This window comes from Phaenicophaeus curvirostris, chromosome 1 (assembly GCF_032191515.1).
Source record: "Phaenicophaeus curvirostris isolate KB17595 chromosome 1, BPBGC_Pcur_1.0, whole genome shotgun sequence".
Lineage (NCBI taxonomy): Eukaryota > Metazoa > Chordata > Aves > Cuculiformes > Cuculidae > Phaenicophaeus > Phaenicophaeus curvirostris.
Window position 1 is genome coordinate 85,095,576 of NC_091392.1, and position 24,986 is coordinate 85,120,561.

Below are 24,986 nucleotides of genomic sequence, written 5' to 3' on the forward strand. Positions count from 1 at the left end.
ACGTGACAAGGCAGTTGAGGCTTTACTAGAAAAACAGCAAGACAAAACTCCATGAACAAAGTTGTCTCATAAAGTATATTTATATATGTCTTTAATAGAGGGCAGCCATGAGTGGCTCCAGACTGAGTTCTCACACTGGTAGGAGTCAGGCAGTTCTGCAGAGGCTCTGCACACCACCACAAACCACCAGTAGGTGTCAAAACAGCAGGGAATCTTCCCAGCTGCCTTCCCTAGACAGGACATGGTCCCATGAGCAGTCCACGTGCTGCATTCACTCCATTTCAGCCAGAACGCTGCCAGGATGAGCTGATCTCTGCCGCAGGAGAGATCAGCTCCGTTGCCACTGAGCAGTCCGCAGGAGGAAAAGCATGTACCTCAGAAACAGTTCAAATGCAGCAGACTAAAGAGATAACCATTCTGAGCTGGGGTTACATGCTGGGATGGTGACAGGGACAGATTTTGTCCCAGCCACTAAACATCATCACAGATGTTCAGCCACAAGAACGCTTCCATGGTTGGCACTGAGGTTACATATCATCCAAGTACTCTGGGTCTTGGGCAGCGAATGCTAGAGCACTGCAAGAACCATCTTCTCTTTCTTCTTCCTCTTCCTCTTCTTCTCCTCGAAACGGTCAGTAGCATCAGCAAAAAATGTCACTTCATCCTTGGCCTCAATCTCCCTTTTCAGGTACTGGAGCCCTGCCATGTTGAATCCCAGCACGTCCTGCAGAGACAGAGCAACAGTGTGTTGCTGGGGACGTCTCGAGCTTGTTTAGGGGACACAGGGCCCTGCACTGGCCACCCTCTACTAAGAAATAATGAAAGGAAGACAATCCACAGTTTAAATAAAGCAACATTATTGAAATGTAAGCTTCATCCAATCGGGATAGCAGTCAGACCTGCCCTCTGTTCCCCACATTTCTCTCAAGAGCAGTTACCGTCCACTGTCCTTTCTGAGAGACAAGTTGCTGGCAGGCACCCGAAGTTGCCTCTGGGAAGATGCAGTGTCTGCAGTGACAGACTAGTAGCCAGCAGAAAAGCCCAAGAGAAAAATATTTACCTCTTATGTATTTAGAAACAAGCAAGCCAAAGCCCAAATACATACACCAAGGGAAACCAAAAGTAAATGAGGAAAGGAGCCCAAGCACAGGGTCATCACTGGGTAGTCTCACATGAGGAAGAACACAAAGAAAAGAGCCTATTTGTGCAGGAGGAAAGTGGAATGGGCTCAGACACCCCAACTAACTTCCCCACTGGACGTGACAGACAGTACATGCTCCCAGACATTGGCCCATCCTGTTATTCCAGATCCTGGAAAAGGGGAGAGTGTAACACTCACCCGGGCCTCACTGACTCTGGAGATGGTGGTTTTCTTCAGATCTTCTATCACTGTCACCAACATGTGGTTGCTTGTGATCTGCCCAAAATGTATCCTAGGAACAAAGCAGGCAGTGATGTATTGCAGCATTGTTCTCAAACACCAAAGAGCCCCTCACCTGAGCTTCTGTATCTTCTAGATGTAGAATTTTTCTTAAATTAGGCCCCCACAGACCAGCCTAATATCACAGAATGGTTGGGGTGGGAAGAGACCTTAAAGATCATCCAGTTCCAACCTCCCTGCCTCAGGCAGGGATACCTTCAACTGGATCAGGTTGCTTAAGGCCTCATCCAACCTGGCTTTGGACACTTCCAGGAAGGGGGCATCCACAACTTCCATGGGGAACCTGTGCCAGGGTCTCACAGGCATGGGCAGAAATATTTGGAATAGCTATTTTCTGAAGGTTCTCTAACAAGCAGTGGTTCAACGAGAAGGTCTCTCTGTGGGCATAGGGTCTGCACAAGCCAACAGAGCCATTTCAGCCTTGACACAGGATCTCCCATACCAGTGAGATTTAGGGGACCAGGACCAGCAACCCCATCTTGGCATATCACTACTATGCACCTGACCAATCCATTCACTGCAGGCTGCACCTTTATTCTCAGGGACGATTCCCAAGAGCTTCAGACATATGAGAAAGCCTAAATTTTCCCCACACCTATGCTACACACATTCATGCCAAGCAAAGTCATCTTTGCAGCTCCAGGAGACAGGGTATACTCCCAGCTATGTGCTGTCCCAAAGCATTGACTCGTGGCACAGGAGCAACGGGTACCTCTCTACTCACTGCACTGTGCACCAGCACAAGGAGCTCCAAAGGCTTTCCAGGTACTGGTTCTGGACAGCAAGAGCAACAGAACTAAGACTAGCAGATCCGCCTGGGCAGATGAAAGACTCACTTGAGCAGGAAGAGGAGAGCTCGGCACAAAAGTTCAACGTCTGAACCTAGGTGAATATATTCATTGAAGAGTCGGAGCAGGTCAGGGACATAGGAGAAGGGCAGCACCAGGAGAGATTCTTCCAGCTCACTGAGGAGAAAGCAAAGGGACAGACGCATTAGTCTCAGCCACTGCACTGCTACATGTGGTTGGACTCGATGATCCGATAGGTCTTTTCCAACCTGGTGATCCTACGATTCTATGAGCAGGAAACACTGCCGTACAGGAAGGCTCTGGTCCAAAAGTTGTGTTAAGCATTCATCGCTGCTGCTCTGTGACTGCCCTCGAGTGACAGTGCAGCCGCACAGCCTAGCACCCAGGCCAGCAGACATCTCTGGCACTAGGAGCAGGCACACAACCTTGCCTCCTCAGCATCCCCAGGCTGCTGTCCACATACACGTGCATCTCCAAGCAGCCAACACACACACACAAGCTTCATCCGACACTCCCCACAGAATAGACAATTTCCATTCCCCAGTTCCATGCATGTTCCAAAACAGGCTGCCAGGGATAGTAACTCCAGACTCTCGGGCACTGCCCATACCCAGCATGAGAGACCATCTCAGGACCCCAGCCAGTCCTAGGTCCAAAAATCCAATACTCAGTCACAAACCTTGTTCAGCCATAAAGCTCTTGGGACTCACCTCGACTTGACCTTCTTGAAAACTTCTAGCACATATGCAGAAGGCTGTAACAGAGGCAAGACGTCAGCTCTGCATATCATGAAACATTCCAAGAACAACACATGCCTTAAGGTGCACTTCACCCAGTTAAAAACACACAATCAAGTATTGTGAGAACAGATCAATCTGAATATAACAAAAAGGAAACCCTTTCAGCTTCAATCAGCTGCCAGTCTGGGAAGTTCTCCCTCCACAAAACATAAATCCAGCCTTCTCAGGATACTCTAAGCTGGTGAATAATATTGTGAAAAGTCTCATTTACATCCATATTCATGTTCAATGATCTTGTACGAACTGGACAAAAAAACTTGGTGAAACTGCCAAATCATACATACAAAACCTTATACAAACTTATCTCTCAAAGACTTAATTCCTGCTACTCCTGTTTATTCGGAAAGCGCCAAAATGCTGAACTACTAAGCCACAAGACTTCATACACTTCTGCTCAGTCTATTTAACTTATAAATGCATGTAACTATAATCACATAGAGGAAGAGACAGAAAGTCTGGAAAGGCGATTACAAGTCGCTAGAAGGAAGACAAAAGGCAGTTTCACCTGGCATTGACATACTACTCCTCAGAAAACGGGAGGTTTTTTCCATGTCTGTCATGGTCTGACAGACTGAATGCTCATCATGGTCACTTCATCACTTAACAGGACACGTCATATCTTGTGGCTATGATTTCACCCAGCACCCTAGCACGTGGGACATTCTTTGAGAACTTTGGATACAGGTTTGCATTCCCTTCTTCGTACAGTGGGATTCAATCAAACATCACCCACCTCCAAAGAAACTGCTAGCCACTAAGCCATAGGATTTCATTTACCCTTGTTCAATCTGTTCAGCTTGCCATTAAATATGCCTGGACTGACAGAGAAAGGGAGAGAACGGCTCTGGCTAAGTGCTTACCCATGTCATATGATGGGGGACACAGTGACATGGGCTCTCAACTACCCATTCCAGTGGATGCGCTGGTATTGTGTAAGACAGCACAGCTGCTCGGGAGCATGCTACAGCATGGCAACTGCAGCCTCCTGGCTGCAGGAAGACGTGCCCTTAGGCGCAGGAAAGGTTTGAACTAGCTTTTCCCATTTCCTGGGGAAAACTGTAAACTGCCAGCTCATAAGGCACTGAATAAAGTCATGGCTACCATCAGGTTTAACCCTGATGGGGTTAAACTTTTGTAACGCACATGTAAGATGTTAAAAAAAACCCAAACACAGAAGAAATCCAAAGTGTGTTCACTTTGCACAAGCAAACTGCTAAGTTTTCATTTCAAATTGAACCAAGTAGTCATAGAATGCCAGGCTGGAAGGGACCTCTAGGAGCATCTGGTTCATCCTCCTTAGGTGATCTATAGTTTAAATGAGATGGCCCAGCATCCTGTCAAGCTGAGCATTATAAGTGTCCAGTGTAGAGGAATACATGACCTCCTAGGGGAGATTATTCCAATGTTCAACTGTTCTCACGGTGAAAAGTGTTCTTTTGGGATCCAGCTGGAATCTCTCCACGAACAACTTATACCCATTGCCCTTTGTCTTTTCCACACTACTCCTTGTAAAAATGGAGTCTCCATCCTCTTGATAGCCACCCTTAAAAACTGGAACATGGTAACAAGGTCTCCCCTAGGCTTTCTCCTCTCAAGGCTGAACAAACCCAGTTCTCTCACCCTTACTTTGTATGGTAGGTTTCCTAATCCTCTGGTTATCTTAGTGGCCTTTCTCTGGATCTTCTCATGCTCATCAGTGAGCGATAACCAAATACCTCAGGGTTAACAATACACAGGAGGACAGAGTCCTTCCTCCCTCCCTTCAACCAGTACAAGCAGCCCCACTCCAGTTGAGAATGGCCCCCAGCATGTGGCCCGGACATTCCACTTACTGTAATATTTCCATAGGCACGGAGGATGGGATTGGCAGTAAAGGGAACCTGTAGACACAGAATGGGTTAGAATGGGGGAGGGGTGTGCGTACAAATGCATATCCTCAAAGAAAACTTTAACCAACTGAAGACAGCTTTTACCAAATGTCTTTTGCAATTCCCACACCTCCACCCTCTGACCCAAAATGTCAGTGGAGGCCTCATTTGCAGCCACCAGTCTCATTCTCAGATGTACATGACTAAATCAAACATGTATGAATTTTCCTCCACTTCTTAATTGTCACTTCTCCCACTTACACCCTTATTTAGCAAAGAATGTTGAGATGAAGGCAAAAAATAGGCTTTGGGATGAATTTGTAGCAACGTGCTCTCCCAGGGAGAAAATCTACTTCCTACTGTGACTTGAAATGTGAAGGTTGTTGGAAAGAACACACCACTAACCACGCCCCAGAGCACAGCACCACCTTGTTCTCCAAAAGATTTCAGCAAACCTCTGCTATTTCCAGCTGTCTGGATTTTATCTGCATGTAGAGCCTTTCCAGCCAGATGACAGAGCTGGAAGGATACACCTAACATCTTGGGACTGGTACATTCCTCAGTCTTTTACCTCTTTTCCTGCAGCTTTGCATATGGCCTTGTGTTCTTTCAGTTTTGCCGTCTCTTCTCTATACAGCTCAATAGCTTCCATGATCCGCTCAGTCTGTACGGCACAGGAAGGGCACATCAGTAAAATCAGACAAGGCAAAACAAAGTTCATATCCAACTGGACAAGTGGAGGGAGGAGCAAGACAGTTTGCATAGAGCATCACAGGACATCTCCCACAGACAGGTAACCTCTATTCCGGACTCCACCACTACTCTGAGTGGGTCAATCACGTCTTGAAGATGTCAATGATCTCCACGTTCCTCTCACCACCCCAGGTGCTCTCTGCTGCAGCTTCAGTTGTTGCCTTGACATTGAACTACACCCCAAGCAAGCAGTACCCCTTCAAGGCACAGGACAAGCTCAGGCCATTTTGAGTATTCAGACCAAGGATTTCCTCTGTATTTACAAGAGAATCAGACTGTTGAAATCTGGGGACACGAAATTACCCACCCCTACACCTTCCTGGTACACCTCCTGCACTGCAAGAGACTTCCACCTTCCATGGATGCTCACAAGATAGGACAGCCCTTCAGGAAGAGCTCTGATGCCCAGAGAACATCCAGCTGCCTTGTGCTGCAAACCACAAAGGGCAAGAGCAGCCCTGTCTGCCCCACGTGTCACAGGCAGAGAAAGCTGCAGCCTGAAGAGGAACCTCAACCCTCTTCCCTGGAGAGATCTCAGGAGGAGATAATTCCTGGTGTGTGACTCTCACCAGAGTCAGACCCTTCCCTGTTGGCCATGGAGCAGGACAGATTGCTCTTGCAGGCAATTCTGCCCTTACATGACAGCACAGGTTACTCTTCAGACTGATGCTCTGACCTTGTGACAGCACCTCTCCTTGAGAGATTGATAACGCAAAAAGAAACATTGGCAGACCCACACAATCTTACCGCTTTGATGGTTTCAATAGTCTTCTTTCCTGCCAGCCCTGTCTCTCCTTGTGTCTCTCCAGCCACCTAAAAAACACAGAGTTTGCAGCTCCCTCCTTTAGCAGCCAATAGACATGCCCTGCATTCTATCACAGTCCATATTAAGAAAAATCATCAGCCCCATTCCATAAACTGGTCATCTATCTGGAGAAATACAGAATTTCCCAAGCACACAGCTATTCCTCAGGAACAGAGGCACTGTGCTAACACTGAGCTCTGGGAGGAAGGCCAACACAGCTCTTGTTCTGCCAGCAGAGGCCAAGTGATCAGGTCAGAGTCAAAATGATCGGCAACACAACCCAAGCATCTGAGAAAAGGGGTTGGGACTCCCCAGTCCGTCCTGCGCTACACAGACCTGCTGCCAGAAGGCAGCCCAGCCTTGAAACAGAGCTGGCATGGACTTGAAACGGGGAGATAGGATGGGCAACAGCACAGCAAGGTTTCAGCATCCACAACTACTGTATAAGAGTTTGGGCAGCTCCACACATTCTCTTGAAGTTGTCTATAAGAAGTACTGGAGTGAACTGCACCATGGGGCCACCACAGCTTCAGCAGCACCTTCCCCCATGCACCTCCCCAAAGGAATCAGTCCTCTCTACACCCTCTTCTAGGCTTCTGACAGAAACAGTCATTCCAAACTTTGTACAGTCCAATCGACACATAGACAGTGCAACTCACCACAGGCTGCTCTTCCTTTGCCACGCTCTCTTCATATTCAGCTTCTCGTTGCTACAGTGGATGAGAACACAACCTATTAACACAGGTGAACAGGCAGCAAGCAAGGGTACAGGTACCTTCTAGACCAGTTAAGTGTGTGAGCCTGCAGCTTCGTGCAGCCCGTTGCAAAACCAGGACAAGTCAGGAGACAAAAAATGCAGTGAAAATTCCAACTTGTCCCCACTCCCAGCCCCACAGAGAAATCTGGAATCTCCCAGACAAAAAGAAATCAAGGTCTCTGCTTTGGATGCAGGAACAGCTCTAGACAGCCCACCAAGCTGAGGCAGAGACAATAGTAATTCAGCACCAGACCTCCCACCGGGCTCATAGCACAGAAAAAACAGGCCTAGAAAAGTCTCAGGGCTGTCCTAGCCTGCAAGAGAAAAAGGCCTCCTGTCTGGCATCCTCTCACATGAATAGGGCCCCATCAGCTTGTAATTCACTGCTGGTGTATTCATGTCCACCTTGTCACTCAAACTCAACTCAAACACACTTTTCTGGCACCTGGAATAGAAGCTGTCTCTGTCTCTCCTTTTACCATTATCATTTCTAGCACACCAATCACTGGGCACCCAGACGCTGCCCACAGGTCACCTCAGCTCACTGCAAAAAGGCTGGGACTAAAAAAACGCACACGTTTCTTGCAGGTTTCTCATTCACTCCTGCTTCTGCACATGTTTCTACATCCTTCCCCCTCTGTGGTTTGAGGACTGCTTTAAGAAGCAGAGACAGAAACAGACTCCTCTGAAGGATACAGTGAAAAAACAAGAGTTGCAAATTGCTCCAAGGGAATTTCCAATTGGATATGTGAAACGAATACATATGCCAACCCCAAGGGTGATTCAGCAAGTGCTCAGATACCCTGGAAAATCTCCTTCCTTGGAGATGTTCACGTATCAAGACAAGTCTCTGAGCAGTCTGATACAGCTATAGGGTCATCCTGCAGTGAGCAAGTGGTTTGACTAGAGACCCCTCCTGAGTTTCCTTCCCAGCAAAGTCCTCCTGCGAGGCTATGATTCCTCAAAATACCTGCTCGAATGGAGCTTCGTCTGGCATCCCTGAGTCCTGGAGCCTGCTACTGGGACAGAATGGATCTCTCACAGCCAGAAAATGGAAACCCTCCATCACTCCACCACAGGCATCTGCTGAACTGCCTCCAAAGCACACTTGAGTTGAAAGGAACACAAGTGAATAAGAGAAGGCAGCCAGCAGACCTGTAGAAAACCACAGCTACAGAGAAGTCTGGGAAGCAGGAGAGAAGCAAAACCAGAGCACAAGTTAGCCAGGCATCTGCAGTGCAGACAGGAGAGCACCAGCACCTCCTGTGGTGCTGTCTCCAGGCAGCTCAGAGCAGCAGTCCCATCACACAAAAGATGCTAATCAGCCCAGGGCACCTCACCACCGTGCTGCAGTTAGTAATGAGCAAGTCTGCCAGGAATGGAGCCAGGCTCCTCTACAGTGAAAAATAAGGAGTCTGCCTGCTGGGAAGAAAACAGGTCTGGAAGTTGTCTTAGGTGGCAAGGATTCAACTCTCACCATCTCCCTCTCGTCTTCCAAAACAAGCGGCTCCCTTGTCCTTCCCCAGAGGCGCAGCGACTTGTCATGGGATGCTGACACCACATAGTCTCCATTGGGACTGAGTGCTAAGCACCACACCTCCTGGTGATGCCCCTGCATGGCAGACAGAAGACATAAAACGTGAACACCACTCAGCTCCCAGCCCGAGAGAAGTGCTGCTCGTGCACGTGTAATGCTTCCTTTAAACAGTCTCCAAATCCTCCTACCTCCAGTGTCTGGATGTGCTCAAATTTATCTGCATCCCACTGCTTAATCTTGCTGTCCTTCCCAGCTGTGAAGAAGAGATGCGATTTCGCCACAAACTGCAGATACATCACACTGGCAGGAAAAAAGGCTCAAATTCACCCACTTGTGGAATACTGCAGATCTCCCCACTCTGCCCCCCCTCCCCCCTCTATGCTGGACAAAAGGGTCACTGCTGGATCACAACAGCTTGGAGATAAGATAGCCCACAGCCCAGAGATGCTGTAGGATTTGACTGACCTGTCATCATGGGCAAAGAGAGAGCGGTGACAGTCCCCGAAATCCAAGCCCCAGATCTTCACATTCCTGTCAGCAGAGCCAGTTGCAATTAGAGTCCCGTCCTACAGAGGAACACGAATAGAAGGGTGTAGGTAGCCGGCTGGCAGCCCCATGAGGAATCTCTGCCAAACCAAAAACTAAGAAGTGTGGAGTGGCTCCCTGGCTCCTGAAACATGCCTCTCTGATACCTTCACTTCCTTTCACCAGGGTAGCCCACATTTGTGGTACTGGCACAGCATCCTGTCTCTTTTCTGAACCTCTGCAGGTGTTTAAGACCTTAACTAAACCTTGGCAATGAGGCTTCCAATGAGTCTCACTCCAGGAACACCCCAGAGGAAGATGTAGCTCAAGCATAAGGAGGCATGAAGAGATTGCTCCACCTCAGCACCTGCCCTCTGCTCCCACTAACAAAGAAGTCAGACCCCATTCATGCTTCAGCAGAGTAACTCCAGCAGAGAGCAGGCTGTACCTCTGAAGATGAGTGTAGAGAACTTCTGCAGCATTTTGGTTTCCACTCACTTTCAAAATGCCCTGGTCAGTTCCATTACAATTGCTACTCCATGACCCCGGCCAGTGACCACAGAATGCGGGATCAGGAACAGAGGCTTGCTGCATCCCATCAAGAAACTATGGACTAAGTCAGCAGCAAGGAGATGACAAAAAAGCATTACCCTAGAGGCCTTGCTGTCAGCAGAGGTCCTCAGTCATCAACACCACCACAGTCCCATTTGCAGCACATGCCTAATTTTAATGGTACTTACATAGGAGATGTCCATACAGAGCACTGGCAGCTTGTGTCCATACAGAGAGATGAAAAACTGAAGGAGAAGAAAGGTGTCTCAGTTAGACATGCTGAGTAGAGTTGTGCAAAAAATCTCAGGCTCCAGGCTAGTTAGTTCTTGTTGTGCCTCAGGAGCTCTACCTTTCTAGCACTGCCCCACTTTCATTCTGCCCCAAACACAGCTAGCAGCAGGGCCAAGATGGCAGAACCAAGATGATGGTGGAAGCACCCAAGCTGATCTAACTTCAGTGCTGATCACCACTGCCTATGGAGTTAAAAGTCCATTTCTCTGCCTTCGTGCCAATGCTTGGTCTGTCTTATGTCATTCCCATGCTAACACACAGCTCACAAAACCACCACACACTGCTCACAAGATTCTCGTCCCCCAGGCTCTGCCTTCACTACGCTCTATTTAATGCCATGTGTGACACATCCACCCTCACCCTAACAAGGCCTCACAGCTCTGCAGTAGCATCATGCCCACAGGGTTTAGAGGGGACCTTGCCACCTTGCTGTTTGACAACACTTTCTAGATGAAAAATGGATACTCTCCCCAGCGTGGGACAGCCGTGGTTCTGTCAGGTTTGCTAGCAAACAGGCACCTGAAGTGGAATCAAATCTCTTTGATTCTTACTAGTGTCCAGCAATAAGTACAACTTCTTGTACGTATTCCTGATCTTTCAGGCTACGATTGCACCGCTCCTTGTACAGCCTCACAGCCCATTTAGTCACGCACCTTGAGAGTGTCTACATAGAAAATCTTCACAGTGCAATCCAGTAAGGAGACAGCCAGCAGTTTCTGGTTGGGACTGTACCGCACACAGAGAACATCTTCATCCAGCTGCAAGACACGCACGTGCTTCATGGAGAGCCTGCAACGAGAGGGAAAAAAAACAATTGTTATCCCAAACCAAGAAGTTGAGAAGAGGCATGAAAGCAAGTTAATTCTAACATGTAGCCTCTCATTCCTCATGAGGACGTGAGCAAGACAGGACTGGAAATAACCATGATATTGCAGGCTGATAAACTTCAGATCGTTAAGCAGTGAATTTAGCAATGCCCATGCTGTGATTAGAGGCTAACATCACCTACAACCAAGGGACCAGAATGTGGCAAATGCCCTTCCCCAACTAAGCTCAGACCTTCACAAAACAGAACTGAGCTCACACTCTTCTCCACTTGTTCCACATGCGTGTCATGGGTGCTTCTTACACTGCACAGCAAAGGCAAAAGCATCCATCAAACAGAAGGAAAAATGCAGCTAAATGCAAGCTAGAAAGGGTTCTTTTTTCCTTACCTTTTCTGAGCACTGCTCTCATCCTTCACAAATTCAAACTCCCAGAACTTGACACATTTATCAGCACCTCCAGTCACAAAGCCATGCTGCAGGAGAAAAAGAAACCAAAATTACAGTGAAATCAGTTTCACTATAACCCAGAGTTACACCGAAATTCTACAGACAAGGAACTGTCAACACACGAGGAGGGTTTTGAAATGCCCCCCATTCCCACAGCATTAACAATTAAGAGGACGCTACCAGGAGCAAAAACAATTTTAAAAGCTCTGGCAGGCAGGTCTAAATCAGAGATTCCAAATGTAAATCAAGATATTAGCTGAAACGCTGAGACTGAAAAGCGGTCATCTCAGGTGTAGGTAATGAAATGCACGTGTTTTACAGGCAAGCTGACACTCTCACTGTTATTGGATTGCACATCCTTTACCAGACTCCACAAGCACAGGCTTCTAAAAGAAGAGCCGTTCAACTAAACCCTTTAATATTAAGAACAAGGGTAAAATCTGTCCTATATGTTTTCATCAGTGAAGTAAATGAATCCCAGGCAGGTTATCACTTGCAGGTTTTGATTACACTAGAAGCAACGCCGCACCTGCTAGTGCAACATGACTACATAAGGAAAATAAAGGCATATACAACAAACAGAAGAAAGTGGAAGTTTCCAGAAACCAATATGAATCTGAACCGTAGTAATGGAGAAAAATTGATGCAAGGAGTAAAAGACACAGATTTCTACAGACAGGGAAGTTGAGAGAGGGAGAGAGCATGTAAAATTGGAACATAAAAAAATGCAGTAGTAACGACTCATTTCTAGAAGGAAATATGAGAACTCTTAAACAGCAATACTCAGTAAATATGGGTTCAGTAAACATTTCTCAGCTGCTGTGCTCAAGGAAAAGCCACGTACCATAATCATATTACAAGACAGTGAAGAAAATCTTCTACATAAACTCACAAGGCTGTCTAAAAGCAGCTACCTAAGTCAGACATTTATAAACCAATGGTCCAGAACACCAGAATCAAAGACAGCAGAATAAGGTACTTTCTGAACTGTCAATGTCCTTTCACAGCAACTTCAGGGGAGATCAAGGCAGAAACTAATGTAACATTGTAATTCAGACAGAGCAAACAGGCAGGTCTGGTAACTGTGAGCATGATCAACAGAAGCAACAAGTAATTGCTGTTTCCATCAAACAAAGTAAACAAACTAAGTATGTTGAAATGCAGTAGGGGGAATGGCGATAAATTGGAGAGGGGAAAATTTAGACTAGACATAAGGAGGAAATTTTTCATGCTGAGGGTGGTGAGGCACTGGCACAGGTTGCCCAGGGAAGCTGTGGCTGCCCCATCTCTGGAAGTGTTGAAGGTTGGGTTGGATGGAACCTTGGGCAGCCTGGTCTAGTGGAAGGTGTCCCTGTCCATGGCAGGGAGGTTGGAACGGGATGATTTTTAAGGTCCCTTCCAACCTAAACCATTCTATGATTCTATGAAGCAACCATATACACCTATATATCGCCAGAGCTATTGAGTCTATCTGAAAAAGAGTGCCCAAACAGAACCAAAACAAATTTGTACGTTCAGAAGCAAGGATCAAAGCCCCACACATGCCTGCTGCGAAGAAGTGCCCCAAAACGAGCTTTAAGGGACACAGTGGATTATTATCTGACTACACATTCACACTGCAGAGCTACCACCGAAAGAGCCAAGTCACTCCTTGGGTAGATTCAAAAGGCACTGGTGCAATTCTTATCACACAGCGCACCCAGATCCTGGGGCCATCAGCAAAAAAGACTACAGTAACTTAAAAAGCACTAAGAGAACAATTAAAAGCCTGGAAAACACATCTTGCAGGGACAGAAGTTCAGCCTAGTATCATCAGGTAGGTGGAGTGGGCAACCGCGTCACTCAGCAATACAAATTGCAATACAAACTGCATCACTATGTTAAAAAGATCCTTAATCCAGCAGACAAAGAAGCAGCAAATTTAACAAGGAGTATAATAGGCCACTGCAGCAGATTACAAAAGGCTGATACTCTCCACAGCTGGAACACATCCACAAGACACGTATTGCTGTACACACAGACTACGCCAGGGACGTCTGAGTCTTTTCAATTGTGCAGAAGCTGAATGAGGTGATGAGGATGGCCCCACTCACCCCCACTCATCCACAGCTAAAGCTCTTAAATGCACCCTCAGCCTCCCAAGATTAGAGGTTCCCATGCTGCCATCAGTAGTGCAAACACAGCACCACAGGGAAGAGCAACGCAAAAAGATGTCCAACAGATGACACTTAAAAGGGTGACGTGAGTTACCTGGTCTGGTGAAAGAGCAATGGACCACACCGCCCCATCATGAGCATTAAGTGCCTCCACCAGACTTCCAGAAGCCAGGTCATACAGCTGCAGCTTCCCTGTCTGGAGAGAAAGAGGACATCTCAGAGGACAAATCAGCCCCACCACCTTCAAGACACACTCCAGGAACACCTTATGAAGAATTAATTATCTACGAACAGGCTTGAGCCTGAGGTGCTAGGGAGGTGCCTCAGAAACGACAAAGAGCAAAACAGCTCAAAGCAGAGCCCAGAGACAAAAGGTCTGAGCTACCAGAGGCTGAGACACCAGCAGTGACCAAGGTCCTGCTGACAGCAAAGAGGAGCCCTGGCTCCATTTGTGGGGCTCTGGGCTGGACACTTTTCTGAACAGCACCAACTCAGCCCTGCCAGGCCATAATAGCTCCTAGCAGAACAGCAACCCTGCTACCCATCTCCTGGAGAGCCAGTTTCATTAGATGACTATTGCATACAGACATCTAAACTCTTTATCTCCATCAGGGGCTTCTCAAAGTTCTCCCCAGCTACCCAGCTTAAGCCACAGGAGCCACATAAGGAGTCTGGGAACAGAGCAGTAGGCAACTGTCAAAAGAGGGTTTTACACCTAAAACAGAGTGTTCCAGGTCAGGACATTTTCTGTAAGGCTGGAGAGTGCAGAAGGCCACTATTTACCTTGGTGCCAACAATGACCTGTCGATCTCCTGGGACAAAGAGCGAGCAGAGCGCATACTCACAGTCCATTGTCCGGATGCACTGCAAGGTTGATCTGTGGACAAAGACAGAGCCTAAAACCTCTTATGACACACAAAACCCAGCCCAGAGCAAGACATGCTCCAGAAAGGCCTCTGACCACAGCTGTCTTTTCAGCTGGGGCCAGAAGATACACTACCACCATCCCATGACCCAAATGCTACTCCGCATTACAGCTAAGAACACTGCCTATAAAAACATGCCATTACAGAGTCCACCATCATGACTTACTGCTGTTATAAGCAAGGACAGAGCTCCTGCTCTCAGACAGCACTGTTGTTCATGAGAGCAGGGGGGAGTATAAGATAGCATGCTCTGAAGAAACAGAGCTTCAGCATCACTCAGGAAACACTGGGACAAGACTCTAGATGAAAACAGCTGCCTACTCAGTCTAATACTAGATCCTTCAGGTAAGATGCCAAGAAACCCACATCTTCCCTAAAGAACAGGCAGTAGCCAGTTCAGGGTAACAGTTGGTGCACCTTATTACAAAAGAAAATACTCCAACAAAATACAGTCTATACTGGACTCCTGCACAGGACTTGTTTAGAGATTTGGTTTCTCATACCTGCCACTAAATTTAGCACCAGCGCTGCTTTACAGCATCAAACTCCATGAGTTATTTGGGCACTTTCAGCTCTACAGCTTCTCAGTTTCCCTAATAATGAAAGGAGTCAAACAGTTTTCTTTTTACTTCCTTTACTTCGTTCACTATGTTATCATCTCCTCTTCGTTATCACTGCCTCTCTAAACACAGCATCCCTGAGCTCTGGGAGACTAACACATATAGGGCAGAGGGGACTGACAGGACTGGAGCACATACCTGTTCCAAATCTTTACAGACTCTGCAGATGCTGAGAGAATGGCAATGTTGTCAGAGCTAAAAGCCAATGTCCTGACATCACTGCGGTGGCCTCCAATTGTTATCTTGGACGCACGGACAGCCTGGGGGACTTGTGCTGATACGTTCAGGTTGTATGACTCAATGACGTTGTTCTGGAGCAGCAGTACAATCTTCAGCTCTCCTTTTGGAGAGAGAATCAAATCAAATGACCTGTTTGATTAGACAAAATCAGAGCTGTACACAAGAGCAATAAAACAAAATGTTGTAGGGATCAAGTTACAACAAAGAAAGAGGAATTCAGACAGAATGCATGCCACAAGCAAGCGCACACTAAGCCACGAAGGTGAGCATGGGGATCACCTGCAGAAGAGATATAAATGGACTAGAGATTATGATAGACCTCTCCCTAGCTCCAAGCTGAAGAGATGTCAAGGAAACTTCTACCACCTCTTCCTGTTTTGAGCTGTGCAGGGCTCTCTCTTAGTAGCTGCATAACCACAGCTCAGCCTCTACAACATGCTTTCCACTCACTTGATTTTAGAAGAAGCTTTGATGTTAGTGATCCGCTGAATCTCCTCCTGTAGGCTCAGCTCCACGCTCGGTTCAGGATCCTCTTCAGAGTTCTGTCTAGAAATGTCAGATAATGGAGGAGAGTCAAATAACCCAGCACAGCCAACACAAACTAACACAGAGAGAGAATAACATAAGGAAACCACTTAGCCTGCTGAAAACAAACTACCCTCTTGTCCAGCACTGCAAACTATATTTAAGAACAGAGTGAAACAGCAAAGTTCATGCCGACACGCAGACTACTAAAGAGAAACTGTCCTAAAAAAAAAAGACAACCTCCTCTGGAGCCTAAGCACTTGAAAAAAGCACATGAGAAATACGGATATAAAAAAAACAAAGCAACAGTAAACTGCGTTTGAGAGGGAGATTAGCTTCTGCTCATCTCCTACCACTCATCAAAAGTCCTCAGCCATTGCCAAAATGCACCTCCAGATTTACATGCCCTGAGCTTTAGTCTCTAGCCTAGGGCCAGACCTCTCCCTAAGGGGTATTGCAAGGCACCTGTTAATTGCCAGGATACCCAAAGAGACACTTAACATGAAGCAAACTTTAAAAAACCTCTTATCCTTATCTATGCCTGCTGTAAAACATGAGATATCAGAGTCACTCAACTTCTCAGATGAAACTCATTCCGGTATGTCCTAATTCATGCTCTGACATTCATATTTACACTCTTAAATACTGAAGAGTACAAATATGAATGTCAAATAGGAGTGAACAGCTCTGAAAAACCCATCTTATGTCAATTCCTTTGTACATATTAGGTTTCTTTTCAGGGGGAAGACTCACAAAGAAAGGTATTTCCTTAGTCTCTGGGAGTAGCCTTGTTCAGACAAACACCAAGGATGAACAGGAACAACAACCCCAAAATACAACAGCTAGGACAGACAGAATGACCAGTAGCTTGGAGTTCTAGCACTGTGATACACTGCTGAAGGGCTTTTCTAAAAGTTTTCTGGACACAGCATCCGAAAGACTGCTTACTTGTTTTTTTTCTTTGCTTTCTTCATTTTCTTTTCCAGTTTCTTTTGGACTTCCTCCTCAGAAAGGACAGAGAATACTTCCAGAACAGCATCTGTTCCCTACAAACAGAGCAAAGTCAAATGCACAAAGGCCCTGGCTGGCCTTTATAGAAATTACCCAAAATGTCCAACAGCCTCCCCTACAGCCCCCCATTACTTACGTGGCAGGCCAAAATCTTGCCTGTTCGGTCTGTGGCAAGGGAAACTACTCGGTCTCTCCCTTCCCGCATGATGGATCCAACTTTGCTGCATTTTATGATACGCTACAGGGAAAGAACAACAACTTTGGTCTGAAAGGTCAAGTGATCTTCTGAAGAAAACTCAAAAATCTACTGGCAAGGGAAGTCAGGAGGAGAAGAGAGGGAAATGAATTTACAAGGTCCTAACAGAAGAGCTAGCAAAGTTAATCTAGGGAAAAAGAAGCATTTGTGTGAGCTACAGGCTTATCTCTTTATGCTTTGTTGCACTTTTAGCTGAAAATAATCATTGACAGACTCAGTGGAATAATAACTTTATTGGCAAACCATAGCCATTTAAGAGACACAAATTAAGTTTTATGCTTCAAAGGCAGCTGAGCTCAGTTAGTCTCTCAGAAGAGACAGAGGAGGTGAGAACAGAGACTCTTAAACAGCTGGCTGAAGACAGAGAAATCCTTTAGAGATGAAGTTGGAAAAGTATTTAACAAGATCAAGTATCTACCATACAAACACTCTGAAATCTGAAAAGGACACCAGAAAGTTCCATGAGAAAGACAGCTTCAGTAAAGCCTCCACTACTAGCACATCTGAGAATGGCTTTCTGCAATCAAATCTCACACCATATTTCTTTATGATGCAACTCTGACCTCTCAGGTTTTCTGCTACTGATCTGAAAAGCCGAGCCTCAGCACTGAATTCAGCAGCTGCCAACCAGCTAGAAACTATTTTATTCCTGGGTTGTTTGATAAAGAGCTCTCTTAGCACTGCCAATTTCAACATTTGTTAGTGCTCCCCAAACACAAGACAAACAAAAAGTTTTCAGTGGAGAATAACACGTTTGTGTTTTGGCACAGGTACTTCTGCTTGTGCTTTCCAGATAGATGAGGCAGCAATGGCTGCTGAGGAAGATGTTATGAAGCAAGACAAGAATTACCATATTTCCCCTACCAAGCTAAATATGATACTCAGGGTACAAACCCAATACAGAGGAGCAACATGTGAGCTACTCTAAAACTCCCGCTGGCTCTGCAGGCTGCACCACGCAAATACGGCTACATACACCATCCCACAGACAGCATGGAAAACCAAACTTACTTCCTCAGGATGCTCATCCAACTCTATAGTGTCATCCTCTTCCATGTTTTCTTCTGCTCCAGGTGAAGCCCCTTTGGTCTTCTTGGATTCTGGCTCATCAGGGTCTTTTACCTGTTCAGGGACAAAAAAAATGAGTACCTTAAACCACAATACCTACAGTGTATTGTTTTCCGTCTCCCTTACACTTCATTTCGCTGAAGGAACAAAGGAATGACCTACAGCATGTCTGTAGGAACCAAACACTCCATGTTCCCCCCTGCTATCATCCACCCACAAGAAGTTTTCTCTAGCCATAGGATCCAATGCACTCTGGAAATCGTGTTCTGGAAGTGCTCACAACTTCATCTGAAAGCTCAAAATACAGAAAACAGCAAAGTCTATCCCAAAAGCACCTTCTGGATCCTTCAGGCAACAAAGACATTGCTTTGGCTCTCTTCTCCAGAGCATCAATCAGATTTAACGTGTTCCAGTCCCATCTTAGTTCAAAGACAAGCAGCTGGGCAAGACTGTGAGAGGTTAGAGAGAACATCTTACCTCTTGGATATACGTGATATCCCACACTCTCAGCTCACTGTCAGCACTCCCAGTGATCAGGCGCTTCTCCTCAGATAACAATGCCATCCCCCAAACCTGTCCAGAGACACAGTATGGGGGATTGGCTCATGGCTCCTTTAATGATCATAACAACAGCAGAGCATTTTTAACTGATTTATTTCCCCTGCCCAGGGAGGTGGCTGAGTCCCCATCCCTGGAATTATTTAAAAGACAGGTAGATGAAGTGCTTAAGGATATGGTTCAGTAGTGGATAGGTACAGTTGGGCTTGATCTCAAAGGTCTTTTCCAACCTAGTGATTCTATGATTCTATTTAAATGGCAAGAGACTGGATCTAGCCAGGACCTCCTCTGGGGACATGGGTCTTGGAATTGTCACCCAATGCACGCTGACAACAGCTCCTGGAAAGTCTGGAAATTTCTCATCTGCTCATCCCTAAAGCCTGATGACAAACAAACATATCATCACAGTGCCAGTTTACAACTCCTGAGAGCAGAGAAAGCACAAAGTGAGCCATGACACATAACCCAAAGTCCTTCCAGCCCAAGAGCTCCCCGCACATCTTTACCTCAGCACGGTGTCCAACCAGAGTTTTGAAGCAGTGCTGGGTGTCCAGATGCCACCATTTCACCAATGTGTCTTTGCCGCTGGAACAAAGAAGGAAAACTCAAGACATGAGGAAAGATTGCCAGAGCTCACTTAGAAAAGCAGTAGAAACAAAAAATCTAAAACATGCCACAACATATTAGAGAGCAGCTGTTCAGACACTGAATTCCATAAGCGATGCTAGAACAAAGTACAGTAATACAAAGGTACAGCAAAAAGGTATCCAGCAAGTCACTGAAAACAGATTCCTGCTCTGCATTCAGCTGCAAGCTCGTGTCACACACTCTCCTTTCTGGCTTATTTAGAGTGAGAACAGTAACTGCAAAGTTCTAATCAGTTCTAAAGCTGCCTCTAAAACCCTCCTCCACAATCTCAACCTTTGCCATGCCTGTGCATTGACCAGGCTACAAGAAAAGCAGATTTTTTCATTTTGAACAGTGATTTGGAGTTGTTCCTCCTAGCAGAGAACTACAGCTGTTTCAGCCCTTCAAAGGCCTCCTAAGATTAGACCTCTTTGGAAACACATTTCTGGTTCTACTGTTACCCAAACACTACAAAAGTGCCCAAGAAAAGTATACCGAATTTTATAGACATTCTTTCAGCACACCCCACAACAATTGATATTTTTTTATTTTGGGTAACTTCGTTAAAGCCTGTTTTCCTCAACAAGTTTCAACTAAAGCAAAACATAAAACCTGTTCCATCACCAAGCTCTAAGTTCTGTTTGAGTGACATTTAGTGTCAACCCACCTCTTCTGTTACATAGGATCCAAAGGTACTTATAGATTGAATACATGAAAATATCACAAAAAATCCTGTACACAAAGGACTGACATTAGCTGCTTGGGCAAAAGATCTCTGAAGTAAGGAAGGAAAACTTCTTACACCTACATCTCCAGAAAAACAGGGTAACATCTCTATTCTGTTAATTAAAAAAAAAAAAAGAGAGAGGAATTCTTTTTCTCGATTTAGCAACTAAGAGAACTATGAAGCATTTCCAAAGCCAATCTGCAAAGACTGGAAATTGCATTAAGAAACAGGCATCATCTACCGAACCAATAAATACTACATTTTCTTTCTGAAATAAGAACAGGAACGTAAGAAACTTGTTCTCATTTTACTCTGAGCTGACTGTGTGAGCTTTTCTATTAACCTATTAGATCGCATTAAGAAATAAAAAATTATTGACAGATATTTGCACGAGTCAACTACTTATTATTACTCAACTATTTATTACTAAAGGGATACAGACAACTAGCAACTCGTGTTGAATAACTAAAAACCAACTCAAAAAAAACATCTATCATCATCTAATTCCTGTAATTACAGCTTACTAAGAAGCAATTTTTCTGTCATTTCGGCATGGATTACACATACAGAACATAAGTCTGCCTTATTCTTCAAGATAAACAGCAAAAATGGTAACATACATAAAGAACATATCACTGTTCCTTCATGCAACGTTTCTGTGCTGCTATATTTACCAGCAAGTTAAATCTTTTCCCAAACACTATTTTTCAGGATAGCTATTTCAGTTCCTCTCAATCTGTCTCAATTCAGGTCCTAGACTCATTAAATCATATTCTAAGATGCTGACAGGTCCAAGACATGATGAGTTGAGAAGGAAAATAAAAAATCCTCTAGCACCTAAGGTGTCTAAATTAAGAGTAAAAACATGGCTGCTTTCCTGATTGACCACTACACTTGGCCTGGCTCACCTGGTGACCAACAGGTTCTTCTCTTTCAGGAAAAGGACTTGAGTCACAGCATCTTTGTGTCCTCTCAGCCGGTACAGACCACTCTCGTTGATAACATCCCACACAATGACATCTGTATCCTGGAACAGACAGAGCATCCCTGAGGGACTGGCATTTCTTTCTGCGAAACATCTCCCTCTGCTAAGAGACTGAAAAGGTTACCTGGACCTATGCTTTCTCACCCCGAATTTGAACATCAGGGATGATTAATGCAAGTGTCATTCCTTCCCCACAGGTGCATTCAGATAAACAGTTGCACCCCTGTCATTCCCCATGTCACAAGCTACTTTGCTTTTAACAGCTGTGCTAGTGCCCTACTCTCGCACTGCAGACCCTGCTGCTCTCCCAGCCCTGGGCTTCTCAACTCCATCCCAATCTTGCCACCCTAACTCCTCTCATTGCCACCTTCTGCCTACAGGCGGAGGTCACATAATTCAAATAAAATACCAAACTTCAGTGCAAGTCAGCCTTTTTCCACCAAGTGCTGTCCTCCAGATACACAACCCCTACCTTTGAGCCAGACACCAGCCGCCCCCCGAGGTGGTCGTACTGCAGGGCTGTAACTGCAGCCTTGTGTCCATTGAAAGTGATATTTGCTTCTCCGTTCAGGAGGCTGAAGATACGGATGGATCCATCTTCATACCCAACAGCCAAGTGCAACCCGTCTGGAGAGGGGCAGAGGCAACTAACCTCCTGCTTGAGACCCTTGAGGATAAGAACCTGCAGTTTTTAGGAGGCAAAACAAGTACAATGTTGATAAATGACATGTCAGAGCCAGATACTTACACAGCAGAAAGAATACACTACTGAGCTTCCATCTGGGTGCTTCTGCTGCTTTAGAAGTTTGTTTTTCAGCTTTCTGTACCTAACACAGCATCATTAGCCCCATTTTACAAGGCAGACAGCAGCTAAATGGAAGCAATTTCACATCATCAAACAAAAAACTGGTGCAGAATGAGGCCTGGAACCCAGAAGCCTGCATTTCCGCTCCATATTTTCAGTGTTAGAAAGCAAGGAAACTTGTTTGAGAGTCATGCCTGAAAGCATCTTCCTGACCCATCCTCACTTACTTGGCCTTTCTCAGCTACAGGACACAGCTGCTTTTCCACAAACCACACAAGAATTTAAGAATGATAAGAACATGTTAAAAACAACACGTCAAAAGTCACCACTTCAGTGGCCGTTAAAGTAAATCCTGAACTCAGTTTGTATTAGACAGTAGCTCTTAGAATAACTACAGAAACTGATAGGAGGGAACTTACAGCTCACAAACCCACTATGGGATACAACTTTCAAAGGGAAAACATAGTTCCAGAGGCAAAACGCAAACTCCTTGACATCTCTGTTCCATCCCAGAACTTTCACACAGTTCCGCCGCTGATCACCAGGTAAACAGGGAACAGCTTTCTAATCACTGTGGCAGCAATCGCTCTTCCCAAACTGAGGTATCAAGTGAGAGTCAGCCAGGGCACACCCAGAGCTGCAAACTCGCACCACAAGCAGACCGCAAGGTGTGCTCAGACCAGAGAAAAGGGGGGAAGCTGTAAACACCTTAAATCTAGCCTATTAACACAGAATCACAGAACGGTTTGGGTTGGAAGGGACCTTAAAGGCCATTCAGTTCTATCCTCTGCCAGAGGCGGGGATGGCTTCCATTGGATCAGGTTGCTCAAAGCCTCATTCAATCCAGCCTTGAACACCTCCAGGGATGGGGCAGCCACCACTACTCTGGGCAACCTGTGCCAGGGCCTCACCACCCTCCCAGGAACACACTTCTTTCTAACCGCCCTTTCTCAGCTTAAAACTGTTCCCCCTTGCCTTCTCCCTGCACTCCCTGATAAAGAGCCCCTTCCTAGCTTTCCTGTAGTTCCTTTTCAGTACTGGCACCTGCTCTAAGGTCTCCCTAGAGCCTTCTCTTCTCTGGGGTGAACAACCCAAATTCTCTCAGCCTGTCCTCATAGCAGAGGTTCTCCAGCCCTTGCATCACCTCCGTAGCCACCTCTGGACTCGATCCAACAGGTTCATGTCCTTCCTGTGCTGAGGACTCCAGAACTGAACGTAAGACTCCAGATTAGGTGTCACCAGAGCAGAGAGGCAGAAATGCTCTCACAGCATTCTGCTTCGGAAACTGTCAGCCTCTGGCCTGGACAGGCGCACACTCTCCTGGGCGGAAAACTGGTTGGATGGCCGGGCCCAGAGAGTGGTGGTAAATGGTGTGAAATCCAGCTGGAGGCCAGTGACAAGTGGGGTTCCCCAGGGCTCAGTGCTGGGTCCAGCCCTGTTCAGTGTCTTTATCAATGACCTGGATGAAGGCATCGAGTGCACCCTTAGCAAGTTTGCAGACGACACTACGCTGGGTGGACGTGTGGATCTGCTGGAGGGTAGGGAGGCTCTGCAAAGGGATCTGAACAGGCTGGATCGCTGGGCTGAGACCAATGGCATGAGGTTTAACAAGGCCAAGTGCCGCGTCCTGCACTTGGGGCACAACAACCCTGTGCAGTGCTACAGACTAGGAGAAGTCTGGCTAGAAAGCTGCCTGGAGGAGAGGGACCTGGGGGAGTTGGTTGACAGCGACTGAACATGAGCCAGCAGTGTGCCCAGGTGGCCAAGAAGGCCAATGGCATCTTGGCTTGTATCAGAAACGGCGTGACCAGCAGGTCCAGGGAGGTTATTCTCCCTCTGTACTCGGCACTGGTGAGACCGCTCCTCAAATCCTGTGTTCAGTTCTGGGCCCCTCACCACAAGAAGGATGTTGAGGCTCTGGATCGAGTCCAGAGAAGAGCAACGAAGCTGGTAAAAGGGCTGGAGAGCAGGTCTTAGGAGGAGCGGCTGAGAGAGCTGGGGTTGTTTAGCCTGGAGAAGAGGAGGCTAAGGGGAGACCTCATTGCTCTCTACAACTACCTGAAAGGACGTTGTGGAGAGGAGGGTGCTGGCCTCTTCTCCCAAGTGACAGGGGACAGGACGAGAGAGAATGGCCTCAAGCTCCGCCAGGGGAGGTTTAGGCTGGACATTAGGAAAAAATTTTTCACAGAAAGGGTCATTGGGAACTGGAACAGGCTGCCCAGGGAAGTGGTTGATTCACCTTCCCTGGAGGTGTTTAAGGCACGGGTGGACGAGGTGCTAAGGGTTTAGTGTTTGATAGGAATGGTTGGACTCGATGATCCGGTGGGTCTCTTCCAACCTGGTTATTCTATGATTCTACAAAACCCCTCCCTCACTCAGCTGGTCGCTTTGCTTTTGATGCAGCCCAGGACACAGTCGGTCTCTGGGCTGCGAGCGCTCATTGCCGGCTCACGTCCAGTTTCTCACCCCCCAGGACCTCAGGCCCTTCTCCTCAGCGCTGCTCCCAATCCGTGGTGCTACCAGAATGACTCCGGGTGGCCCCAAAGCCTGCAACCCGCCAGCTCCCCGCACCGCCAGGCCCCTCTCTTACCTTCTCCCCTTTCCGCGTATCCCACACGAAGACGTGCTCGCAGGCGGGCACGGCCACGCAGCGGCCCCGCTCACCGCGCAGCCCCACAAAGGCGGCGCTGCCCCGGGCACTGCCCACGATCCCGAAGAGCGCGGTGGGCGAGTACCGCAGGTACTGCCGCGTCAGGCCCATGGCGAAGCACCGAGACAGCAGCCGCCACCACACGTGCCCGCAGACCGGAAGTGCGGCGACCGGAAGTGAGGAGGGGGAGCCAGCGGAGGGGCAGACCCGGGGGCGGGACCTGGCGTAGCGGGGCCTCGCAGGAGCCGGAAGGCCGGGGAGGGCGGGGGCGAGGAGCGGGGCTTTGGAGGAACCGGAAGTCCGGAGGCGACGGGGCAAGGGGCGGGGTTTAGGGCGGGGCAGGGCTGTGGGCGGGGCCGGGGCTTTGAATGAGCCGAGAGTTCGGGGGCGGGGCCAGGGATCGGAGAGGGCGGGGCCGGC

The 24,986-nt window shown here is 47.1% G+C and overlaps 1 protein-coding gene across 1 annotated transcript; it reads right to left on the reverse strand.

Annotated features, from left to right (window-relative positions):
• WDR3 (WD repeat domain 3) lies at positions 1-24,713 on the reverse strand. The gene is made up of 26 exons (XM_069866529.1): positions 24,507-24,713; positions 21,584-21,793; positions 21,035-21,153; positions 19,279-19,357; positions 18,692-18,787; positions 18,158-18,268; positions 17,027-17,128; positions 16,828-16,925; positions 15,805-15,900; positions 15,253-15,483; positions 14,352-14,445; positions 13,663-13,764; positions 11,353-11,438; positions 10,792-10,927; positions 10,036-10,092; positions 9,236-9,336; positions 8,959-9,070; positions 8,711-8,845; positions 7,136-7,186; positions 6,419-6,484; positions 5,490-5,582; positions 4,883-4,930; positions 2,961-3,004; positions 2,278-2,406; positions 1,340-1,433; positions 1-724 (listed from the first exon to the last, which is right to left on the reverse strand). The coding sequence occupies exons 1-26, from the start codon at positions 24,675-24,677 to the stop codon at positions 569-571; spliced, it is 2,817 nt and encodes a 938-aa protein (XP_069722630.1). The 5' UTR covers positions 24,678-24,713; the 3' UTR covers positions 1-568.
• Between the last annotated feature and the right edge of the window lie 273 nt (positions 24,714-24,986).